The sequence below is a fragment of the Canis lupus genome, chromosome 12, assembly GCF_011100685.1.
Source record: "Canis lupus familiaris isolate Mischka breed German Shepherd chromosome 12, alternate assembly UU_Cfam_GSD_1.0, whole genome shotgun sequence".
In the NCBI taxonomy this organism is placed as follows: Eukaryota; Metazoa; Chordata; class Mammalia; order Carnivora; family Canidae; genus Canis; species Canis lupus.
In genome coordinates this window covers 33,004,936-33,026,839 of record NC_049233.1, presented here as the reverse complement: position 1 = coordinate 33,026,839, position 21,904 = coordinate 33,004,936, and the positions used below count along the sequence as shown (strand labels likewise).

At 37.2% G+C, this 21,904-nt stretch overlaps 1 protein-coding gene across 1 annotated transcript in view; it reads left to right on the top strand.

Moving 5' to 3' along the window:
* The window catches only part of COL9A1 (collagen type IX alpha 1 chain), a 90,386-nt gene that overhangs the window by 51,278 nt on the left and 17,204 nt on the right, over positions 1-21,904 (top strand). The window contains exons 21-35 of the mRNA XM_038554447.1: positions 2,038-2,091; positions 3,690-3,743; positions 3,876-3,929; positions 4,071-4,124; positions 4,498-4,551; positions 5,541-5,585; positions 6,705-6,758; positions 6,864-6,917; positions 13,896-13,949; positions 14,564-14,635; positions 15,205-15,240; positions 15,923-15,967; positions 17,542-17,574; positions 20,640-20,786; positions 21,017-21,071. Coding sequence (XP_038410375.1) covers positions 2,038-2,091; positions 3,690-3,743; positions 3,876-3,929; positions 4,071-4,124; positions 4,498-4,551; positions 5,541-5,585; positions 6,705-6,758; positions 6,864-6,917; positions 13,896-13,949; positions 14,564-14,635; positions 15,205-15,240; positions 15,923-15,967; positions 17,542-17,574; positions 20,640-20,786; positions 21,017-21,071 — 865 coding nt within the window. The remainder of the gene's footprint in view (positions 1-2,037; positions 2,092-3,689; positions 3,744-3,875; positions 3,930-4,070; positions 4,125-4,497; positions 4,552-5,540; positions 5,586-6,704; positions 6,759-6,863; positions 6,918-13,895; positions 13,950-14,563; positions 14,636-15,204; positions 15,241-15,922; positions 15,968-17,541; positions 17,575-20,639; positions 20,787-21,016; positions 21,072-21,904) is intronic.

Below are 21,904 nucleotides of genomic sequence, written 5' to 3'. Positions count from 1 at the left end.
CACTGTGTATGTGTGTAGGGGTGTGTCTAGCTTCTCTATCAGATTTTAAGAAAAATGGTTACTACTTAGAGAATGTATTAGGAAAGCCAATTTATAGGTTCCAGGAAAAAAAGCACTTTGCCTACCACCACTTCTGACCCTTGCCTCTTTCTTTTTAGAATCTCTATGGCTAATTTGTGTCATTTCACACAGAAGCAGAGGCTTTTTATTAACAGTGAAGTGGGAATAACTTGCACATTGTAGGTGCTCAATAAATAAAATTTTTAAAAGAAATGCATATTTTTGGAAATTGAAGGAATTATTTTGTGACTAATTCCTTCAACTTCATTTTTTTCAGTCTCTTTGTTCCTTCTAAGTATTCTAATTCTGCCTGTTTTACTCTTCCATTTCCTCTAGAATATTTCTTTTCTAAAAAAGCATATTTCATATTTCTATATTCATGTTACCTTAAGTAACATTCTGTGTGTATCTCTTCTGTTATTAAATAATAAATCCCATTTATTTTGGAGTTGCTGATACCTAGACCTTTGCTTTTTGGGGTTTAAATCATCTAAAATATGTGACCCCACACTTTGAAACCAATTACTGTTCTTGATATGCTCTTTGTATGAGATATTCTTTTACTTGGCATTTTTCAAAATTTCTCATTTCCTCTGAGTTCTGTCAAATTGCTTTCAATAACAAAAAGAAAAAAAAAAAAAAAGCAAACTCTTCTCATGAACTCAGACCCCTGGAGTGGTTGCCTAGTAACAGCATTTTGGGTCTGAGCTCATGCTGAACAGCAATAAGAGAGAGTGAGTGCATCACAGCTTTTTCTATAATGCAAAGGCTGGGCTCCAGGCTCACAACGCAGGGTGAATGATGAATTCAAGGTCTTTTTTGGGTCTTCCAAACCTCTTCTTCCCTGGTGAATGTAAAATGCTTTCTACTCTGCTCTAGTTTTTAGGGATCAAAGAATTTCAAGGCTCTGAGGTACCTCTGCTTCAGTTGTGTTCTTTCTTTGATTCTACCTTTTCTGAACCTTCTATCAAAGGTTTCCTAATTCTTAATTTTTACTACAGATGCTGTCCACCTGGTTTTCTTGGCCTGACATCCATCCAGCACTCTTATGACTGTTTTCCATTTATTTTATCATCTCCCTATCTCAACCCTATTCATTAGTAGATGACCTATTGACTTCGGTTGCCCTTCTGACTTCTCATTCACTTAGCAGATGAGAAAAAGATTTAAAGAAGGGGTTTGTATTTTAACACATAGCATATATAGAAAACATTAAAAAAAACCCATATTTTTGTCTTAAAATCACATTTAGATTCTTATCATTAAATAAAGAGGTGATATGTACAATATAACCAAGTCACAGTTGATTTCAAGATAACTAGATTTATAAAGCTCTGTAGTTTCCATCCCTTGGGAAGATGAATCTGTTGTTAAGAAAATAGATGAATTATTTTATATAAACCGAACCTATCATCTACCTAGGATGGAACAGGGGCTACTCAAATACTTATTACAACTCATTCTTCTAAATCATATGACTGGACTTCTGATTATGGATCTTGGTGGAAATCCAGTGTCACAGAATCCCATTACAGCTGTGGCAGCAGCAGAGTCCACTGCAACTATTTGGGTGGCTCCTTGATCTTCACTGTTAATGAATATCCATAGGAATCCTGACAACCCTAGAGGGTGACTACCAAACGTCTTCTGATAGCTTTGCCAGCTTCCTAAATAGGTACCAGTGTTTTTAGTTCATGTCATCAATCAAGAATGGATGCAGTGTTAATTTAAAATACCAAGGGTGGTATCAAAGATTGGCCGTAACTACTCTTGGTGGAATGAGGAGATGTAAACTAGTGTTTTCATAACTGAGGTATCTGATTGAATACTTCCTGGGGTTCACTGATGAATACAGTATGTATTTCAAACACAAAACCTCCTTTTTATCTGTCTATTAAAGTTCTATAGAAAGATTGATGTGCCCTTCAACATAAATGACTGATCTCAATTTCATTTCTTTGTCTTCTTTTTTTAAAGGGTGCGCGGGGCATAGATGGAGAACCTGGGCCTCAAGGGATTCCTGGTGCACCTGTAAGCTGTTTGCCTTTTATAAGACCCAAAGATAGATTATTTAGCAATGATCAGTGATAGATTACTTGCTTTGTGTGTGTGTGTGTGTGTGTGAGTGCAAGTATTTTTTACATGTGAATGATTAAAGTAAAATGAGCAATAGTTTTTATATTTATTTAAACAAATTTGATTAAGATAAGCATCACTTTCTTGAATAAAGAGATATGTTCTTTTGACTTGATGTGGGTTTTTGTTTTTCACATAGGTGAAGTCTTATTGTTGAGTTTTTATGTTTGCTGTGTTTTCCATTTGTTTTGGCTGTCGCAGTATGCTTAGGGTTACAGTCTCATTTCAGGTTTTGGGTAATTCTATCCTTTTTCGTTTTCTATGATTTCTGATCTCATTATATTTTGTTTGCTGTATGTACATGTCATTATTATAGGCTGTCTCACACCTTTTCTAGAAGTAAATTTAAAACCTGTCCATTAATAACTACCTTTATCACAGAAAAAGTAGAAAAGGTGTAAGTAAAATAGAATTTTCAACTATTAAGCTCCTATGGCCAGTGGGAAAGACAGAATGCAACTACATCATAAATTACAACATGAAGCCCTAGAGTATGTGGTAGAGGTAATGCATGTAAGAGAATCTTAGAGGCAGGTTGATCTGGAAAGCCATTCTGGGTGGGAAGGGCAGCAGAGTACAGGTGAGAAGAGCACTGTTGGTGGTGATAGGGCCTGAGGGGTGTCTTGTCATAGGGACTGTTACTGCCTGGCTTGGAAAGTTTCTGTTGAGAAGATGAAATTGAATAGATAAGGTAGGATCACATTATGGAAAGTATTTAATGCCAACGTGAGCTTTTTGAACTGATCTTGTAGCAATAGGAAGCCATTTGAGGTTTTAGAGTAGTCTTGCAATTCAACAAAAGCTTTATTTTAGGAAGACACATCCTCTCATCTATTACCACTTATGCCATTAGTCAACATTGGCCAGATAATTTTGACAGAAACCACTATTATTGCCATGGAGAAAAGATTGGCAACTGACCCAAACCTTAACCCACCATGATAGTGAGTTTAGCTGATAATGTAGACATAGTTACTGATGTTAAGGTTACCTACAGTATGGATCTTAATTTTATTATACCTATAAATCTAGAGAGCACAGAAGCTTTACACATTTAAAGTGAAATCAAAAGACATGCAGATCTCTTTTATCTCTATGGCAATATAAATTTTTAAGACAATGTTAATTTTTATAAAAAAAATTCTTGAGCTAGGCATCCATGAGAGAGAAAAGCACCCAATGAAAGAGCAGTAGTCAGGCAATATGGATGGTGTTTTTTTTTTTTATTTAAGATTTTATTTATTTATTCATGAGAAATAGATAGAGAAAGAGAGAGAGAGAGAGAGAATGGCAGAGACATAGGCAGAGGGAGAAGCAGGCTCCATGCAGGAAGCCTGACGTGGGACTTGATCCCGGGTCTCCAGGATCACACCCTGGGCTGAAGGCAGCACTAAACTGCTGAGTCACCCAGGCTGCTCAGGATGGTGTTTTATAGTTCCAAAAGTTTATCAAATAGCTTTTGTTTATATTAACAACATTTTATTTTCACATAGGGTGATCAAGGACAGCGAGGACCTCCAGGAGAAATAGGTCCCAAGGGAGATAGAGTGAGTTCAAATTAGTGTTAATTACTACAAACTTTTTGGTGTTCTCTGCTGATTATGCTTATCTCTTTGATGTGTCCTAAGCATTGTGATAAATGGGCATGTCTTGACTATCTTTTCCCTTCTGCTTTGCAGGGGCCTCAAGGTTCTAGAGGAATTCCTGGCCTCCCTGGGACCAAAGGAGACACGGTATATCCTTAGCCATAATCATCAACCACATTTTTCAAAGTGATTATTAACTGGTAACAAAACTTTAGAAAATAATGAAGGGAAGAAGAATGTGACTGTTTCTAAGAGACAGTGTGTTTCTTTGTTTTTTTTTTTTTTTAGGGCTTGCCAGGTGTGGATGGCCGTGAAGGGATACCTGGAATGCCCGGAACAAAGGTAGCTGTGTAGCCCTGGCCAACAGCATTTCCATTTCTATATTACTGGGAGATTTACTTAGCTGGGTTTGGCTTTTTTCCTCCTTTTGGTTTTTTCATCAAGTGTCAACTCAAAATACTATTAGAATAGTATGTTTGTTTACTTGGTTTTAGGAACTCAGTAGAATTGCCCTGTCAATGAAAGTAGCTGAAAGAGATTGTGTATTTTGATTAAATTTATGTCTTAAATCCATCCTCCCTCTCCCCCTGCCTTGAGCAGGATCATATTATAAAAGTGCATGTAAGGTCATTTGTAGGGATAATCCTTCTATCCAGAAGCTCTGTGTCCTTTCTTTTCACACAGGTTCATGATGAAATAAAAACTTCTTTTTCAGGGTGAACCAGGGAAGCCTGGGCCTCCTGGTGATGCAGGATTGCAGGGCTTACCTGTGAGTATTTGGGTCTTTAAATATTTATTGGTTTAGCTACCTATTTGGAAAACATGAATTTTAGGGAGAAACAAATAAATTGATAAGTTCTGGGGAAGATATATGATGCTTTAATTTTACATTTTTACATTTTGTATTTTTTCCTGAATAATGAACTATTTCTCTAATAACCATACTAAGCTTTAATTATGTATTCTGCATTCCTCTTGTCTCTTTAGTTCACTCAATATTTCTTATCTTTTTACTAACCCTGAGCTGTGGGCCAGGATCACGTACTCATTCCTCCTTTTAACCAGTTCTGAAGCTCTAGTTAGCAAAGTTGAGCCATAAGAGGGTTGAGAGTATGCTCATGGAACAATGTGAGGTATAAGATACCATTGTTTTGATTGTGTGCTGTTTTAAATTATTGACATTGGTGTCTCCCTGCATTACTGTGGCTAGGGGTTAACGTGGATTATACAGATGTATTCTTGGAGACACATGTTTCAAGGTTATACTGGTAATTTGAGGACTGGCTTCAATTTATTATGATATCTGGCAATTTAAAATAATCAGAGAATATTAGGACTCCCAAGAGTACCAAGTTTTAGTTAAAGCCAGCATTCTCCTGCCTTACCGTTTTTCTACTTAAGGGTTAGCGTTTCAATAGGCCCTGTTTTGTTATTCTGTTCAAGGAGTCATACTGCTAGGAGCTCCCACTGACTGGATTATAATTTGGAAGCTCATGCTTGAAAAATAACTTTGGTTAGAGGTAGGATTTGCCTGAGGGTGTTCATACCTAACAAGCCAGATAGAGTAAAGTAACGCCTCCTAAATTGTGGGTAGTTCTATAACCATTCAGAATTTGGAAAGTAGGAAGAATCTCCCTCACACTAAAGAGTTGGTGTCATCATGACTCCGACAGCCCCTCGGCAGTGGGCAGTGGGCATGGCATCTCCCAGATTCTCAGATGAGGTGATTCAACCCATGTCCTGTGTGCCCTCTTTTAGGGTGTACCTGGAATTCCTGGTGCAAAGGGTGTTGCTGGTGAAAAGGTAAGAGATGAAAACTTTTTAATTAAAACTTGTTTCTATTTCTTTATGTTTTCATTAATATGTACTATTTATCATTTTTAGTAGTTCCAAGCTGCCTTTTATTTTATTTATTTATTTATTTATTTTTTATTTTATTTTATCCTAAAGAGAAATAAGAACGGCTTTAAGGCTTCAAATGCTAACCTCTTTCCTAGCTGCAGAAAGCATACTTTGACAAAGTGTCGCTGATTAGACTTCCTTCCTGAAGTGTCATCCTTTGCCAGTATAAAACAGAAAGTTTTACTGCTCTTTGCCAGTTAAAATAAGGAAATTATTAATTAAGCTATAGAAATTATGTCAGTGAATATTACTAACATGATTTTGCTTAAACTAAAAAGATATTAGACATTTTGTTCTCAGTCTGATCAACCAGCACTTGTATTGCAGCATTTAAAAACAATAGGTGAAAAAAAAAAAACTAAAGGGATAAGATAATAGCTTTACTTTAAATAAAATATATAAAATGTGAATAACATAGAATTTGGTCACTACGAGGTTATATGGCTACAGCTCTCCAATTACCGAGGTCCACAGTGTCTTTAGCAGAGGTAGTCCCTCATAAGTGGATAAATGGATTGTGCGAGATTGATGGTGGAGCTGGCACCCCCAGACATGTGCTTTCCTTGGAGCTTGCCGGCAGGGTTCTCTCAACAGCACATCTTCTTATTCCACATGCTCACAGGATTCTTTTTCATTTTAGTAGTGTCATTGTCAGGTAAAAGGGCTCAAAGAAGTTTGTTGGAGATAGAAATAGTAAAGGAAAGACATATAGGATTAATATTGTGCAGAAAGAAAATCTTCATAGTATATTCTTGTCTGGGTAAAGACCTTCATTTTTGAACATTTTTTGATACCTTTATCATACTTCTGGGAATAATAGAACAGTATCCTGAATCTCAAAAACTTTAATGTATCCACCAAGAAGGAGATTCTACACTCTCCCAAATTCTCAGTGTGAAATTGGGAAATTAATGCTATTTAGGTGTAAGAAATGCCCAGTCTGGGTAAGACAGGGTGATGATTATGTTTACTTGCATAATTAAATGCCGCATTACTTTGAATGTTGCATTTTACTTTTAGGGTAACACAGGTGCTCCAGGGAAGCCTGGTCAACTGGGGAATTCAGGCAAACCGGTAAGATGACATGGGTTACCTTTCCTTATGTTATCACCTGTTGTTATCACTAAGCAAAAAATTAAGGAGCTTTATCTTTTTCTTTCCCTGCCTTTCTCATAACAGGGTCAACAGGGGCCTCCAGGAGAGGTGGGACCTCGAGGACCTCGGGGGCTTCCTGTGAGTACTCCTTTTCTGTAGAACCTTCCCAAGTGCCTTCTCAGGGTTTTGCTGGGTGTCCTTCTAATCATTTATTCATTTATCCAGGTATGCTTCCTGAAGTTTCAGTATGTGCTAGTTAAGAGAGACAGTGAAATGGGAATGCTATTCATGTATACAATCTGCTTTTTTAAATTCAGAAGGTGGAAATAAAACTTAAAAAAATTTAAAAATATTTTTAAAAAGCAAGATGACCCTTTTTTGCTCTCATCTCATATTGAAAGAAATATTTTAATGTGGTTAAAAACACCTTACTGAGATAAAATTCATATACTATATAATGTAACCATTTAAAGTATATGATTCAAGGATTTTTAGCATATTTATGGAATTATGCAACCATTACCATAGTAAATTTTAAAACATTTTCATCTTTCAAAAAAGAAACTGTGTCCACTTGCAGTCACTCAACATTTCTCCCCAATTCTCTCAGCCCTAGGCAACCACTAACCACTTTCTGTCCATGTAGATTTACCTGTTCTAAAAATTTCTTATAAATGGAATCATACAATAGGTGAGTTTTTCAATGATTGGCTTCCTTTAGCATGCTTCAAGGCTTACCTATGCTGTAGCATGTATCAGTTCTTCATTCTCTTTTATTGCTAGCTAATGTTCAGTTGTATGGATATATCACATTTCCTTCATTCTTTCATCCATTGATGGACATTTGAGTTGTTTCCACTTTTTGACTATTATGAATAATGCTGCTGTGAACATTTTTCTACAAATTTTTGTGTGGACACATGTTTTTATTTCTCTTGAGTAGAATACCTAGGAGTGGAATTTCTGGGTCCCATGGTAACTAAGGTTAATCTTTTGAGAAACTGCCAGACTTCTTTTAGTATGAGTTTGTCAATGTGTCTGTTTTGCAGCCCATAGAGCAATGTTTATTTTTTCACTAGATACACTTTAACCTTTGGAGAGAAACTGATTAGGAAATGAAACATTATGTATTTAATGTTAACTTTAAAAAATTCTCTCTGAAAAAAAAAATTCTCTCTGGCCTTCATTTTAAGTTCTTACTTTCAAAATCTGCTGGGTAACAAAAAAAACTCCTAAGAGAGATTACAGCAGCATTTCCAAATATTGTTGTTATTTCATTTAAAGCATTTCATGAGCTTGATGAATAATGATTTTCATGTTTTAAGGGAGTGAAATATTCCAGATGTCTTGACACTGAGACACTTCTCACAGGTGTTTTGTCAACTGACCTCTATCAGGTGGTTTCCAGAAGTTTCTCTGCAGCCAAAGAAACTAGCTACGTCTCCTCATAATCCTCCTTGCTCACTTAGAGCTCACTTCTCCTTTTCTTCTATCTTGCTTGAAGCCTGTGAATTTTTAATTAAAATACTTCTAAAAAATTGCCAAGGCAATGAGTTTATAGCTAGATCATATTCCTATAAAAATGAAGATGCTACATGACTGGTCCAGAAAGATTCAACAGTGTGGGAGAGGGGCTATTAAGTCTGAGATTCACTTTATAAAGAGCAGAGAGCAATAAAATTGAAGGGACACCTGCTGTATGTTAGGACCATGCACTGAACATAAAAAGTGACTCAGTAGAGATAGCTTGGCCCATCATTGGTTAAGTGCCACAGGATGTATAAAGAATGAGAAGTAGAACTGCAGGAGGAAGTGGGATGGGGGGGGGTGTTAAGTTCTCTCAGGTGAGGGGAGGCAGTTCCATTATGCCTATGTAAGCTTTGAGCCTGATTCAGGTTTTAGTTTTTATGAGTTTCTATAAATGTCCAGATTCTCATTGCTCCCATCACTGTGGCTCAAAGCCTTGGTGTTCTTCTTCCATCATGTTTTTGATCTCCAACATGACCTGACTGATTCAGCTACCTCCTTTTTCAGGTCTCTTATATTTGACTCTTTTTTTCTAAGCCCACCTCCACCATCCTGGCTCAGATCATCAGCTACTGCTTGGATTATCAGGTGTCTCTTGATTTGCCTTCCCAGCTGATCTTTCCTTTCCCTGGTTCTTCATTCCCCAGGACTCTACCCTAGAACTCCAGGAGGGTTCCCATGGTCAAGGTGACAAATAAGTTTCAAACAGAATTTCAAAGGCCTGGGGAATGGCAGCAATCTCAGTCTTCACACATTGCCATATTGGTCTTTTCAAAGTACAGCTTTTATCATAACTTCTCTTCTTTATTTAAAAATCTTTAAGGGATTTCCGCTGGCAATAAAAGAAAGTACCAAATCTTAAACCGTCTGTTTATCCCCTAGTTTTATGTATCACTTCTGCCTGGCTCAGAGCCTGTGTTCAAGTCAAACTGGACTCCATGCTAATCTCCAACGTCTCTGTGCTTCTCAGCCTGCTTGTATTCTCCTGTGGTACTGCCCTTAAGTGGCGTTCTTCTTCATTTCTCTGACTCAACATCCCATATACTTTCTTAGATGTAATTGAAATGTTAATTCGACAATGAAACCATCTCTGGTTATGCCCTATCCACCAAGTAGATGTGTTCCCTCTTTATTCTGAAACCCTGTAACCCTGGCATCTTTTTTGCTACATGCTGTGGAATCTTCAGGGAAGCAAGGACACCTCTGACCACTGTTGTCTTCCCTACATATCTTCATTTAGGGCCTGTTGCAAGGTGGTGCTCAATAAATATTTCTTAAAATGAATTGAATTGGAGGTATAATAAATCTTGCTATACTGCTTATGTTAGTAATAATTGACTTCTCACCTACTATAAATTTTACAGAAAAGTGTCATTAGAGGTTATAAGTATTATGGTTCTGGAGCAGAGTTTTAACACCAAATCTACTCACTGAAAAATGCATTTATTCTTTCATTTTACATCATTAAATTTAGTTTCATAGATAAATTCACACATTTTCAACTATTCCTTACAAGTTTTATCAGTTTTTCCCGCAAATGTCAAGTTGAAAAGCTGAGTAGAAGGAGCAAAAACCTATTTCTAATGTGTTCTACTAATGGACCAGGGCTAATTGGAGCATGTCTTTGAAATTAAGTGGTTTTTCCCTTTCAAACCATTGTTCTAACACCTTTGGCCAGTGCCACAGCAAAACATATTGGAGTTTTTTTTTTTTTTTTTGTCACCTCCAGTGATTACATGTGAGCACATATCTTTACCACTTGGATCGTGCTTCTGGCTTTCTCAGTCACATTCTACTGGTTTATACCTGGATCTGAGTGACTCCTCAGCAGGAGAATGGCTGGGGCCTTGGATACAGTGGCACCTGGTCCATTTCCCTCTTTTAGGCTTCCCAGAACTTGCCAGGGATTTGCTGAGTGAGTTGTGTTTGCTCTGCTATCATGTTTCTGACTGGGATGAGTGCCATGCTGATCTACTTCCAGTTTTCTGAAGATTATATACTCTTGGAGTACAGAATCCTCCCTCATTTTCTCTTGAAGTCCCATCCTCACCCTACTGCCAACAGTTCTGAGCACAGAGGTCCCCATATGGTGTGTTGTTGAATGATTGAAACTGCATTCCTGTGCCATCCAGGCCATGGAATATTATCCCTGTCAATAATTTGTGAAGCAGCTGTGATGGCTATAGATTTTGATCTGCCTCTGTGTGTGAGAGAATATTTAAACCTACATCAGAGAAAAATACAAGCTCTACAATTCTGTGAAATGAAATATATTTTAAAATATCTTTGTGGCAAGCCTAAAAATTATCATTGTAGTAGGACTAATATGATCTTCCGATGTTAATATGAAGATATGTTTGTAAAAGCAACAATCTGTAGAAATCATAATTGATCTTTTGGGTTAATCAGCATCCTTTTTCCCAGAGAGAGGCACTTAAGTATATAATTCAGACTAAGTATAATGATTTATAATTTCTCACTTCTAAAATTAGCATGGTACTAAGAATAATGTTCATTCTTCAGCTAGTTAGCATTTTGGGTAATCAGGCAAATACAACCACCATCACAACCTAGAGCACAATGGAATAAAATCTGGATTTCTTTTTTTGTGAAATACTTATGACAACACAAGTATAATGAAATAGATTTTTTTCTGTGATATTTTAAAAGTCTAGTAATTCCACTTTGAAAAGGAGACTTCCAAATGGGATTATTTGTATTTATTGAAATGGGTTTTACAAAATAGCTCCTAGTACTTGTTTATAAAGAAGGTGCCTTCTTGGGGTGCCTGTGTGGCTCAGTCGGTTAAGCAACTGACTTTTGACTTCCCCTTAGGTTTTGATCTCAGGGTTGTGAGATTGAGCCCTTCATAAGGCTCTGCACTAGGGGTGGAGCCTGCTTGGGATTCTTCTCTCCCTCTGCCCCTTCCCGCTCCCTCTCTTAAAAAAAAAAAAAAAAAGAAAAGAAAAAAAAAAAGAAGAAGATTGCTTCTTGGTGATCAGGGGTCTTGACAGAAACTGGAGAAATGAGGACTAGAGACTTTTTTGTTTGTTTGTTTTTGTTTTTGTTTTTGTTTTTGTTTTTGACAAGAGCAACTTGTGCTTTTAAAGAAACTTGGGAGCTTTGAAAGGTAAAGAACATTTAATTAAACATTTGATTAAAAAAACAATTTTGACTGATTTCTATAGTTCTTGGGTAAAACCTTGATAAAAATAATAACTAATGTTTTCATAGTGTTTACTATGCTTCAGACACTGTTCTAAGTGCTTTATATATCTATTACATCCTCTCAAAAAACCTATGAGATAGGAACTGTTTTTATCCCCACTTTACAGGTGAGGAAACTGAGGCACAGAGGTGAATTTGAGGGGCTGGAGTTGGCTGATGAATGGTGGGGCCAGGCTTCAGACCTGGCAGTGGGGCTCAGTGCCTGTGGCCTCATCTCTACCCACCCATGCCTTGACAGTTCAAGTCAAGGCTCTGCAGCATGGTTTTTATTTAAAGTTAGCTTGCTCAATTCTAATGGTACAAGATATATTTAGCAAATTTTAAATTTTTATGTTTATGGAGTCAACATAGTAATGAGAAGTTAACAAAAGCCTAAGTAAAGCTGGTGAAGACAAATAAACACAACATAAACCCAAACAGATTCCTGAGTTTGACCTCAGAACCACAGAATAAGAATCTAGGGGAGAAAAAAAAAAAAAAAAAAGAATCTAGGGGAGAGAAGGGAAGCCAGAAGGAGGAACAGGGAGATGGAGTGGTTGAAGACATCTAGTGAAATATATTTCCAAAACACTCTGGGGCATTCTGATGCACAGCCACAGTTGGGAATCACTGAGAGAGGGTTAGTGGTTTCCCTTCCAATGGCTATTAATTTCTCTTTGAATTAAAGTCATATTAACCCAATGACCTTTAGGATCTTAATTATGATGCAGTTCAGAAATTACTTGAAAATGCCAACAGAGCAGATATGCTGAAGAAAATCTGTTTTGAACTTTCAAATGGTGGGCTAACTTAGTGGGGCAAAACCCAATGTTTACGGATAGAAGAATCTATCACAGTGGCTGGTTATCATCTAGTCTTACATCTTTCAAGTGCCCATCCTCATAGAACACTGCCTCAGGCTTCGAAGCTGCTCACAAGGGTTAAGCGCCAGTGTATTGTATCATTCAAACTTACATACTAGACAGGTTGCTTATATATAAAAATTTTGGAAAGTATTTAAGAGCATTTCATTTAAATCACCTCTAAGTCATTTGAAACAACTACCACTTAATTATAGCTCAAACTAGAGACTTGTAATTTGGCAGACATTTTTTTATCCTGTAAAGAAACTGAAAGTTCAGAAGGATTATGGATTTTGACACTTGGTTCAACTTAGAGACAAATGAATAGCATATGGGCCAGATCAGGATAGTCTTAGCAGAAGCATTTATAAATAACAAGAAATAATATGAAGTTGTCATCTCATTTTAAAGTAAAATGAACTCCAAAGACTACTTTCCTTTTTATAAACACCATCCAGGAAATGTGATTATTTATCCAATAACCTCATGTTAAGTTTAGTTGAATATGTGTTAGAAATAAAACAAGCTTTTGTAAGACTGCATAAAACTGTATGAGGTTCTTGGGGAAAGAAATTGAAGAATTCATGTGTCTCCTTTTCTCAAAGGGCTTCGAGTTTCAAATAAAGAATTGAAATTGGCTCGCAAAATGATATATTGCTTTTGGTGTATTTTCATTATAAACTGTACTTTCAAAGTTTATTTAATCTCTTAAGACATGTTTAGAACAAGAATGAGTAGAACAAAGAATTTTGTATGTGGGAAACTTTGTAAATTTCTATTATCTCTGTCTTTTTGAAGTTGCATTAGTAATTTAAAGGCAAACATCTCTGTCTTGTTTCTCTTTTTTCCCCACTCTTTTGCAGTTCAAGATTATTTGCCAGATGCTGCTTTAAAATATCCTGTAGACCTGAAACTTACTCTCTGTTTTAGGCATTAGGTGGAATTCCAAATTGATATACCTATACCTCAAGAACACAATCTAAATGAAAAGATAAAACATGTATTCAGATAACCATAATATAAGTTATATTGTGATTTAGATGCTGAAAATTACTGTGACTTCACATAATGTAGCAGACATTTTTGTCTAATGGGCTATAATCACAAGGAACAGCATTAACACATTCATCAAAGGATAAACACTGGGGAGGCTATAGGCATTTTGAAAGGATTTTTTTTTTGATTTATGATAGTCATACAGAGAGAGAGAGAGAGGCAGAGACACAGGCAGAGGGAGAAGCAGGCTCCATGCACCGGGAGCCTGACGTGGGACTCGATCCTGGATCTCCAGGATCGCGCCCTGGGCTAAAGGCAGGCACCAAACCGCTGCGCCACCCAGGGATCCCCTATAGGCATTTTGTGTAAAGATCTCTGCCTTCAGGAGAAGATAGGGAAAATACTTTAATGACTTGTGTACTTAAACAAAAACCTAAGTAGAGTGTTATTTTACTGATATAGTAATTAAGCATTTGAGTTTTAGCAAACTATCCAGTTGACAGGCATGTTTGTGTTTTTCCAGGGCAGTAGAGGGGAAGTAGGACCAGTGGGACCCCCAGGACTACCAGGTAAACTGGTAAGTAATATTTCTAGTCTCCAGAGGTTTATTTGCTTTATAAAAAACACAACCAATTTTTAAAAATAAGGAAGGAGAAAAGAACAATGTATAAAGGGTGATCTAATCAACTTTACTTGATTTCTCTTATTATGTGAATGTGTGAAAATGTAAATGTAATATTTCAAATTATATCTAGGATACTCTCAGAGGGTATTTTAATCAGTGTGGTTTGTAGCATACATTTTGAAATCAGGAGAGACATGAAGTGGTACATTTGGCCTTTGGTTGTTCTTGGAATTGAGGAGAAGTATGCGTGAATGCTGCCTTTTACTTCTTGAGCAGTGCTTGTTTACACAGTGAGAGAAGTCCCAATGCAGGGACTCCACTGAAAGAGCCCACTGTTGAGAAGGACTGCAAGCCCAGGAATTGAGAACCTCAGAGATGGGACAGAGGGGTGGAGGGACTGGCCTATTTTTTCCTGAGAGTGTGAGAGACAGGGAGATTTGAGGAGCAGAGTTAAACCACCACAGTGCATTTATTTTAGACAGGAGTCAACACACCCAACGTTTTTTTTCTGCCTTGTGTGCCTGCAGTGTTGCAGTGATTCTGGAGACACTGTGTTTGTCTTTCAGGGTTCTCTTGGTAGTCCTGGCCTCCCTGGCTTGCCTGGCCCCCCTGGACTTCCTGGAATGAAAGGTGACAGGGTAAGATATCTAGCCCCCCAAAAGGTTCTTATTGAGAAGGATGATTTTTAGTATACGGAGAAACCAAGGTTGCTTTTGGCATGGTGGAGATTTTTATAGCAATTCTCATAGACAGCTATCAAGAAAGGTGTCTAAATTACTGAGAGTTGAGATTAAGAAGCAAAAAAATCTAATATAGTAATTTATTAGAAGGAAAAAATAAAAGTTGAGAAAAGTAAAAACTTCAGTTGTAATCATACTTCCTGTTTAGTTTTAAATTTACATTCCTACCAAATTTTATGTAGACATGATCAGAGAATACCCATGTTGTCAGCTTTTGGACAATGGTCAGTTTCTCCAGATCTTACCTGACTGTTGTTAGGTTATCCTGATTTTTTTTGTTTTTTAAATAGATTCCGTGCCCAGCATGGAGCCCTGTGTTTGTTGTGAGGACAAGAGCAAGTCCTAATCTGTTGCATTATTCATAATTGCTCTTATCTACCAGCTTGATAAGGGAAGTTGGTTCATTTGAAATTATATAGTTGAAAATGTCAAAATATTGAAAAAGTGTTATGTTTTATTCATTACAGGGAGTAGTCGGTGAACCTGGTCCAAAAGGTGAACGGGTAGGTCCTATGACAAGAGTATGGGATGCAGTCAGTGTTGTGCATGAATGTGCCTCAGCAGCAGGGGTACTTACCAGCCGGTTTATGGGTTCTAGTTAAAAGATGAGGCTAGCAGTGTTTCTCAATGTGCTTCATAGTGAGTGAAATCTAGAGCTTAGTTTGGTCTATAACCTTATCTACTATTTTAATATGCTGGAGCTGATGATGGCTCTGCCTCCAAGACTACACATGGAAAAGAGTGTCCCTGGCCCTCATTCACCAGATTGGTTGACCTGGGACTGATGGAGCCTTCTGTAGCCACATCATCATATTTTGAGGTTTTCTGTATTAAGACCTTAACAAATAAACTATGAATATGAATTAGAGTCAGTCCTTTCTCTGGGTTCCTCTTTCTACAGTTAAAGCCTTTCTTCAAGGATTAGTTAATTACACAAAATTGCTGGATACAAGCATTAATCCTTAAATTTAGAAAAAACTCAATCTTACCTTCTTTTCTCTAGGCTCTTTTCTGATTTGGACTAAGCACTGACAGCTAGATTGAAAAGCGATTGAGAGCATTTCGAATTTCTGCATGATCTGGGGAGCGCTGTGGGCACTTAGTAATGCTTATCAGTGTTGACTGGTTAAAACTGAGGCAAGGGACTAAGAATTAAAAAATGTGACTTTTAATCTTAATTTTTAGGGTTCCTCTGGTGAAGAAGGCGAAGCAGGAGAAAGGGGTGAACTTGTAAGACATTTGGTTCTGGTTAATGATGAGCTGTACTGATTTCTAATGTATCAGAAACATGATTTTTCTTTTCTTTGATACTGTTACCCTTGCTGACTTCTTCAGTGGCTATGGTGTTTCTTATGTAAACCAATTAATGACTCCCCAGAAGTGCAGCCAAGTTCAAGTAGAGCAGAGGGTAATCACCCCAAAATTGATAGATGTGGCTTTAAGGCTTTGGAGAACAAGGTGTTCTCTTATAGATGGTGACTTTCTTGTGGCTTTACAGCTAGACATTCAAAGTGATTCTTATATGACTATAGAAAGTCTATAAATAGTGCCTGTTGTGGAAACAAAATTAATTTTATTATTGTTAGAAAGCTGTGGCTCACAAGTTTGACTGTGGGTATTTTCCATGGTCTAAAAGCTGTCAAAGAAGTGACCTCTGTCTCCAGAGGATGCTACTGCTAAATATCCAGGAAGGAAGAATGAGAAAAAATTATCTTCACTGCCAGAACTGTTAGATCTGCTGGCTCATCTTTATGATTTTGACACAATCTAACATGACCTAATGTGTAAACTTATGTTTGGTCCTTTGGCATGGTGCCAGTTCTCATAAAACAGTCCCAGAGAGCACTTAGGGCAGGAAAAATTCTACTAATGTTGCTTTATTCAGATTTTCAGGATTTAGAGCTAATATAAATGTAACATCTGAATTAGGCAAAGCTCTTTACCAAGTAAATTTGAAAAAAGATTATTTTATTTTCTGTTAAAAATTTTCATTTTATGGGCTAAGAGGATGTTTTAGATCATTGTTTTGTAGTAGAGATGAACTGATTGAGCTGAATTCATATCTAGAATTAGGAGTGAGAGATTTCCTCTCTTAATTTTCTTTCTTAAGCATAAAATCATGCATATTTGATTTGATAGACGTTTGGGGATGAGTTAAAATACTATTAGAGCTTCAAAAATGAAGTCATTAGGTTTATTTTATTTCATTTTATAAAAGGCTGTGAGAAAGTCAGTCTGTTTTTTTTTTTTAAGATTTTATTTATTTATGCATGAGACACACACACACACACACACACACACACACACACAGAGGCAGAGACACAGGCAGAGAGAGAAGCAGGCTCCATGCAGGGAGCCTGACGTGGGACTCGATTCTGGGTCTTCAGGATCACGCCCGGGGCTGAAGGCAGTGCTACACCGTTAAGCCTCCCAGGCTGCCCAGACATTAGATTTAAATATCTACTGTGTTTTAAAACAGCATACTAATTTAATATCTTTTGGCTAATGCATTTTAATTCTCAATACCTAGCATTTTAGATCTGGTTGGAGGCTTGTAGAGCTCTGATTCAAGCCCGTTATTTAACAGATAAGTTAGCCAAAGGCTAGGAGGTTACAAAGCTCACAAAGTTAAGTGAACTGGGACTAGAACCCAAATTTTGAATCTCATGATTTTCTGCAGTGCCGGAGTTCATCTTTGTATGGTTTTCTATAGATTTCAGCAGCACAATAATCTTTTAAATGTTTTTAGTAGACCATCAAATGTGAATGCATTGTTCTAATATAATTTTGTTTTATTGATTTAGGGAGAGATAGGATTACCTGGGCCAAAGGGATCTGTAAGTACAATGGACAATAATGGTATAAAAAAAATAAAAGTATCAATAAAGCTATAGAAAATGCAAGGTTCTTCTTTATGCAATCACTCTATAAAATTCAATTCTTAAAGGACTAACCTTCAAGGAGATTAATGTCTAAATTTATTATTTAAGTAATAGATTCATCCAAAGGGGGAAAAAAAAACCCAAACAACTCACAATAGTGTAAATGGATCTGCCTTTTGAATTAATCCACTCTAAAGGAAGTTTTTATCACAAGTGTCTCAATGAGTATACACGGCAATTTCTTTCACAAATTTTAAAAGAACTGACTTTTTTTTTGTGGTGACAGGAGTATAAATGAATTTCAGTGGCAGTCATACCATTGAAAATATTTCAGTAATTTTATTAACCTCCCGTGTGTTCTAGTTGGGGAAGCAACAAAGTCATAATGCATAAGAAAATAGACAATTATTAAAGCTAGAAAATGATAATCTCATTTAATTCATCATTGTATAGACACTAAACTGATGTCCATAGAGATTAGATGTATTCAGAATTGTAGAACCGATAATAGGACCAATTGCTAGAATGAATTTAATAGAACCAAGTATAGAACCAACAAGAGAACTAGCAAACCTGGGATGATTCACTAATTTAAAAGGAATGCATGTTTAATACAACAAGAAATTTAAGAAAGTATAAGGAGAAAAGATGAAGCTCAGACCTTAACCACAAATACTGCTACCACTGGCTCCCAGTTCATCTCTCAGTTCCTGTTTCTGGAATCTTTTCCACCCTCTCTGCCCCTGTACAATGTTATTCTCATAGCAGCCAGTGTCATCTAGAAAAAAGATAAAGCCCATTATTTATCCCTCCTCTGCATAAGCCCTTCAGGAATAACATTTGATAGAATAAAATCTGACTTTTACTAAAATATACAAAGTCTTTGATGAAGTGGTCTCTGCCTTGCCAACTTCATCTCTACCTTCATCTGTTTGCAGTTGTTTTTACTTGGCATGCTGTTTAATGCCTTGTGTTTTCTCCTAGCCTGGAACACTCTTCCTCTTTCCTTAGAATAGCTGTCTCCTGCCTAGGCATTTAGCCCGGATCCTCAGCTCAACTCTCTCCCAGAGGATGCTGCATCCCAGACTTGGTTGCAGTGCCAGCCCTTTACATATCCCTGAGATGGAAACTATTATACTGTATTAACTCACCTGTTTACAAATTGCCTCGAAACACCATTGACAGTCCCAGGCTTCAAGTAACATCTTTACACCTAAGAATCTTTGACAGAAAGGGTTTAGGATTGAGAAGAAATATAAAGAGTAAATCTTGATAGGATGTGGTAATAGAAATCCAATGTCACTATCTAGAAATAATCAGTGATGTTCAATGGTAGGAATTCAAGCTGTAAGAGGAAAAAGTGAATGAACAATGCAGTGATCAAAACGAGTTAAGTTCATTTAAATTTGGGTATATTACTAGGAATTAACTCTTGATTTATCACCTCCCTCCCTACCTCTTTCTTCTCTGACACTACCCACGTAATTCTGATGCAGCTAAAGTGTGTTGTCCCGAAGTCATGGGAAATGGTTACTAGCAGACACATGTTCACCTTGCTCAGTAATCTCAGTAGGGACAAATCTGATAGTAGGTGAAGTCTGTACCCCAGTTTCTACTTCAGTATACCACTCAATTGAGAAATTCTTTCCAAAGACCTGCAGTCCTTGAGATGTCCTGGCCATGTTGGTCCTTGATCTCTTCATCAAAAATGCCCCATCCCTCTTTCTAGCAGTATTGTCAACAAGATGATAGACTGATTTGGTCTCTTTTGTTTTCTTCCAGTTCTTTAGTGCATTTGCAAATTCATTTTGGCTTCTCTGGGTTGTTTTAATAGTTGTTACAGTTTTACACTGTAGTCATCTGACAAGTCCAAACCCTCCACAGCACACCCTTAGCTCTCTCTTGTTGACAGCCAACAACAAAAGATGACAGCCATCTTTTGCCAAGTCCTTTAAGCCATAATTTCTTCATAGAAACTATTTTGACGACTTAGATGAGTATCAGTTTTTTTGCATAAAGAGAGATTTGAAAAAGCACACTTGCTGAACTTTATTCCAATGTGTCTAGTGAAAACCCTGCCTCATCACCTTTTTTCCTTCAGCTTAAAATATCTGTTTGAAGGAGTTAACTCTTTCTAGGAAAATGTTGCATATGAGAAAGAAGCAGGATTAAGTTGTGTTATAGACATTATCTTGAGCACTAGCACTCTCTTAATGCCTCCTGTCCTTTTATCTTCTCATTCTTATTCTATAAACAATGGCACATTGTAACTACTATTCCATAAATTCTACCAGAGGTAGCTTAACAGAAAGTCAATTAATTTAATCTCATTTTAAAGCAGTTCTTGTGGATGGGGACTTTTAAAAATGCTTTTAGTGGTCTGCTTTCAGAACAGAAATCTAACCAGTATATGCTTTTGTGCTAAGGAAATAGTTGGTTTACTTTTTAACTTCTGTATTATTTAGATTTTTAGCTTCCGCAAGACTTAGATAAATTATGGACTCACTCATTGTTCCAGTATTTTAAGTGTATTCATTGTAAGTGCAGCATTTTAAATGTATTTAGTTAATGTTAGTATTTTATAATTCCTCATTCCTTCTTCAAATTCTCCAGAGTGTTATAAAACTATTTTAGGCTTTCTGTATTGATGATACAAAGTAACATGTCTTGTATGAACTCAGTGGCTTTTTTTTTGTGGCCAGAGAAAGTTATCAAGTCTTATTAAAAGCTAACTTGTTCTTAGGAAGTGGCTTAAAGTATAAAGAATGTAGTTTAAAAATGTCTTGTTGCAATTAACATTTTGAAACAATAACTGTACCAAAAAGAAAAGTTTTGAAAAACTTTACTTGAACTGGAAATCTCAGACACTGTGGCATTCTGTGTCTTTACCTTGAGAATTTGTAACCTCTGAACAAACATTTCTTGGCAAACCCAAAATTTCATGTAAGTCTTATATTAATACTAAGCAGACACATTACTTGTGGATAGCCCTGGTTTTATAATGTGCCATTTTGTTCTAGGTGGGTAACCCTGGGGAGCCTGGCTTGAGGGGGCCTGAAGGAAGTCGGGGGCTTCCTGGAGAGGAAGGACCCAGAGGACCGCCTGGACCACGAGGTGTGCAGGGAGAGCAGGGTGCCACTGGCCTGCCCGGCATCCAGGGTCCTCCAGTGAGTAGTGGGCATTCCCTGGGGTTTCCCTTTGGAGACTATCTCACAGCACCAGAAGGGGTGGGGAGCCAGGCTAGCCCAGACAGCAGCTCCTCAGCAGTGTGGGCGAGTTCTCTTGTAAATCCAGCCACCTGGCCTCTTGCTGAGTCTGTCAGGTTACCATTTAACAATGTCTTCTTTATGGTTCTGTGTATAAACCGTCTTTTTTTTTTTTTTTTTTCCTGTCTCAGGGTAGAGCACCAACAGATCAGCACATTAAGCAGGTTTGCATGAGAGTCATGCAAGGTAAATAAATCATAATATCTTGACTTTTCATGTGCTTTAAAGGTGGGAGATTTAGGGGATGCCTAGTGGCTCAGGGGTTGAGCCTCTGCCTTTGGCTCAGGTTATGATCCCAGGGTCCCGGAATCGAGTTCTGCATTGAGTTCCCCGCAGGAACCTGCTTATTATCCTTCTGCCTATATCTCTGCCTCTCTCTGTGTCTGTCTCTCATGAATAAATACATTTTAAAAATCTTTAAAAAAGAAGGCCCAGAACTCATAGTGGAAAAATATATTTGATAAAAAAATAAAGGTGAGAGGTTTTAATAATATATTAATTGCTTTACCTAATTTGTTGTCACAGAATGGCATATTACCTCAAAGAAAAATGTTGTCTTTCTAGGTTAGCCTATTTTTAAAAAAGATTTATTTATTTATTTGAGAAAGAGAGAGAGAGGGAGAGAGAGGAGAGAGAGAGAGAGAACACACGCACAAGCAAGGGGAAGGGCAGAGGGAAAGGGGAAGAAAATCTTGAAAATCTTAAGCAGACTCCCATTGAGCATGGAGCCTCATGCAGGGCTGAATCTCAGGACCTCGAGATCATGACTTGAGCAAAACCAAGAGTCAGATGCTTAACTGAATGCATTACCCAGGTGCCTTTGGGTTAGTCTATTTTTGTTCTCAGTGGCTTTTTTGCATACATACCTGTATTTTTTTTTTTTTTTTTTTTTTGCCAAGGAGGTTAATTTACAAGAAAGCACGCATACATGTGCACTTTTTCCCCCTTAGGGACACAGATTCTCAGGTATTTTTCCCCTCCTTAACATCCTTCCACCTAGTGTGTACCTGGTACTGATT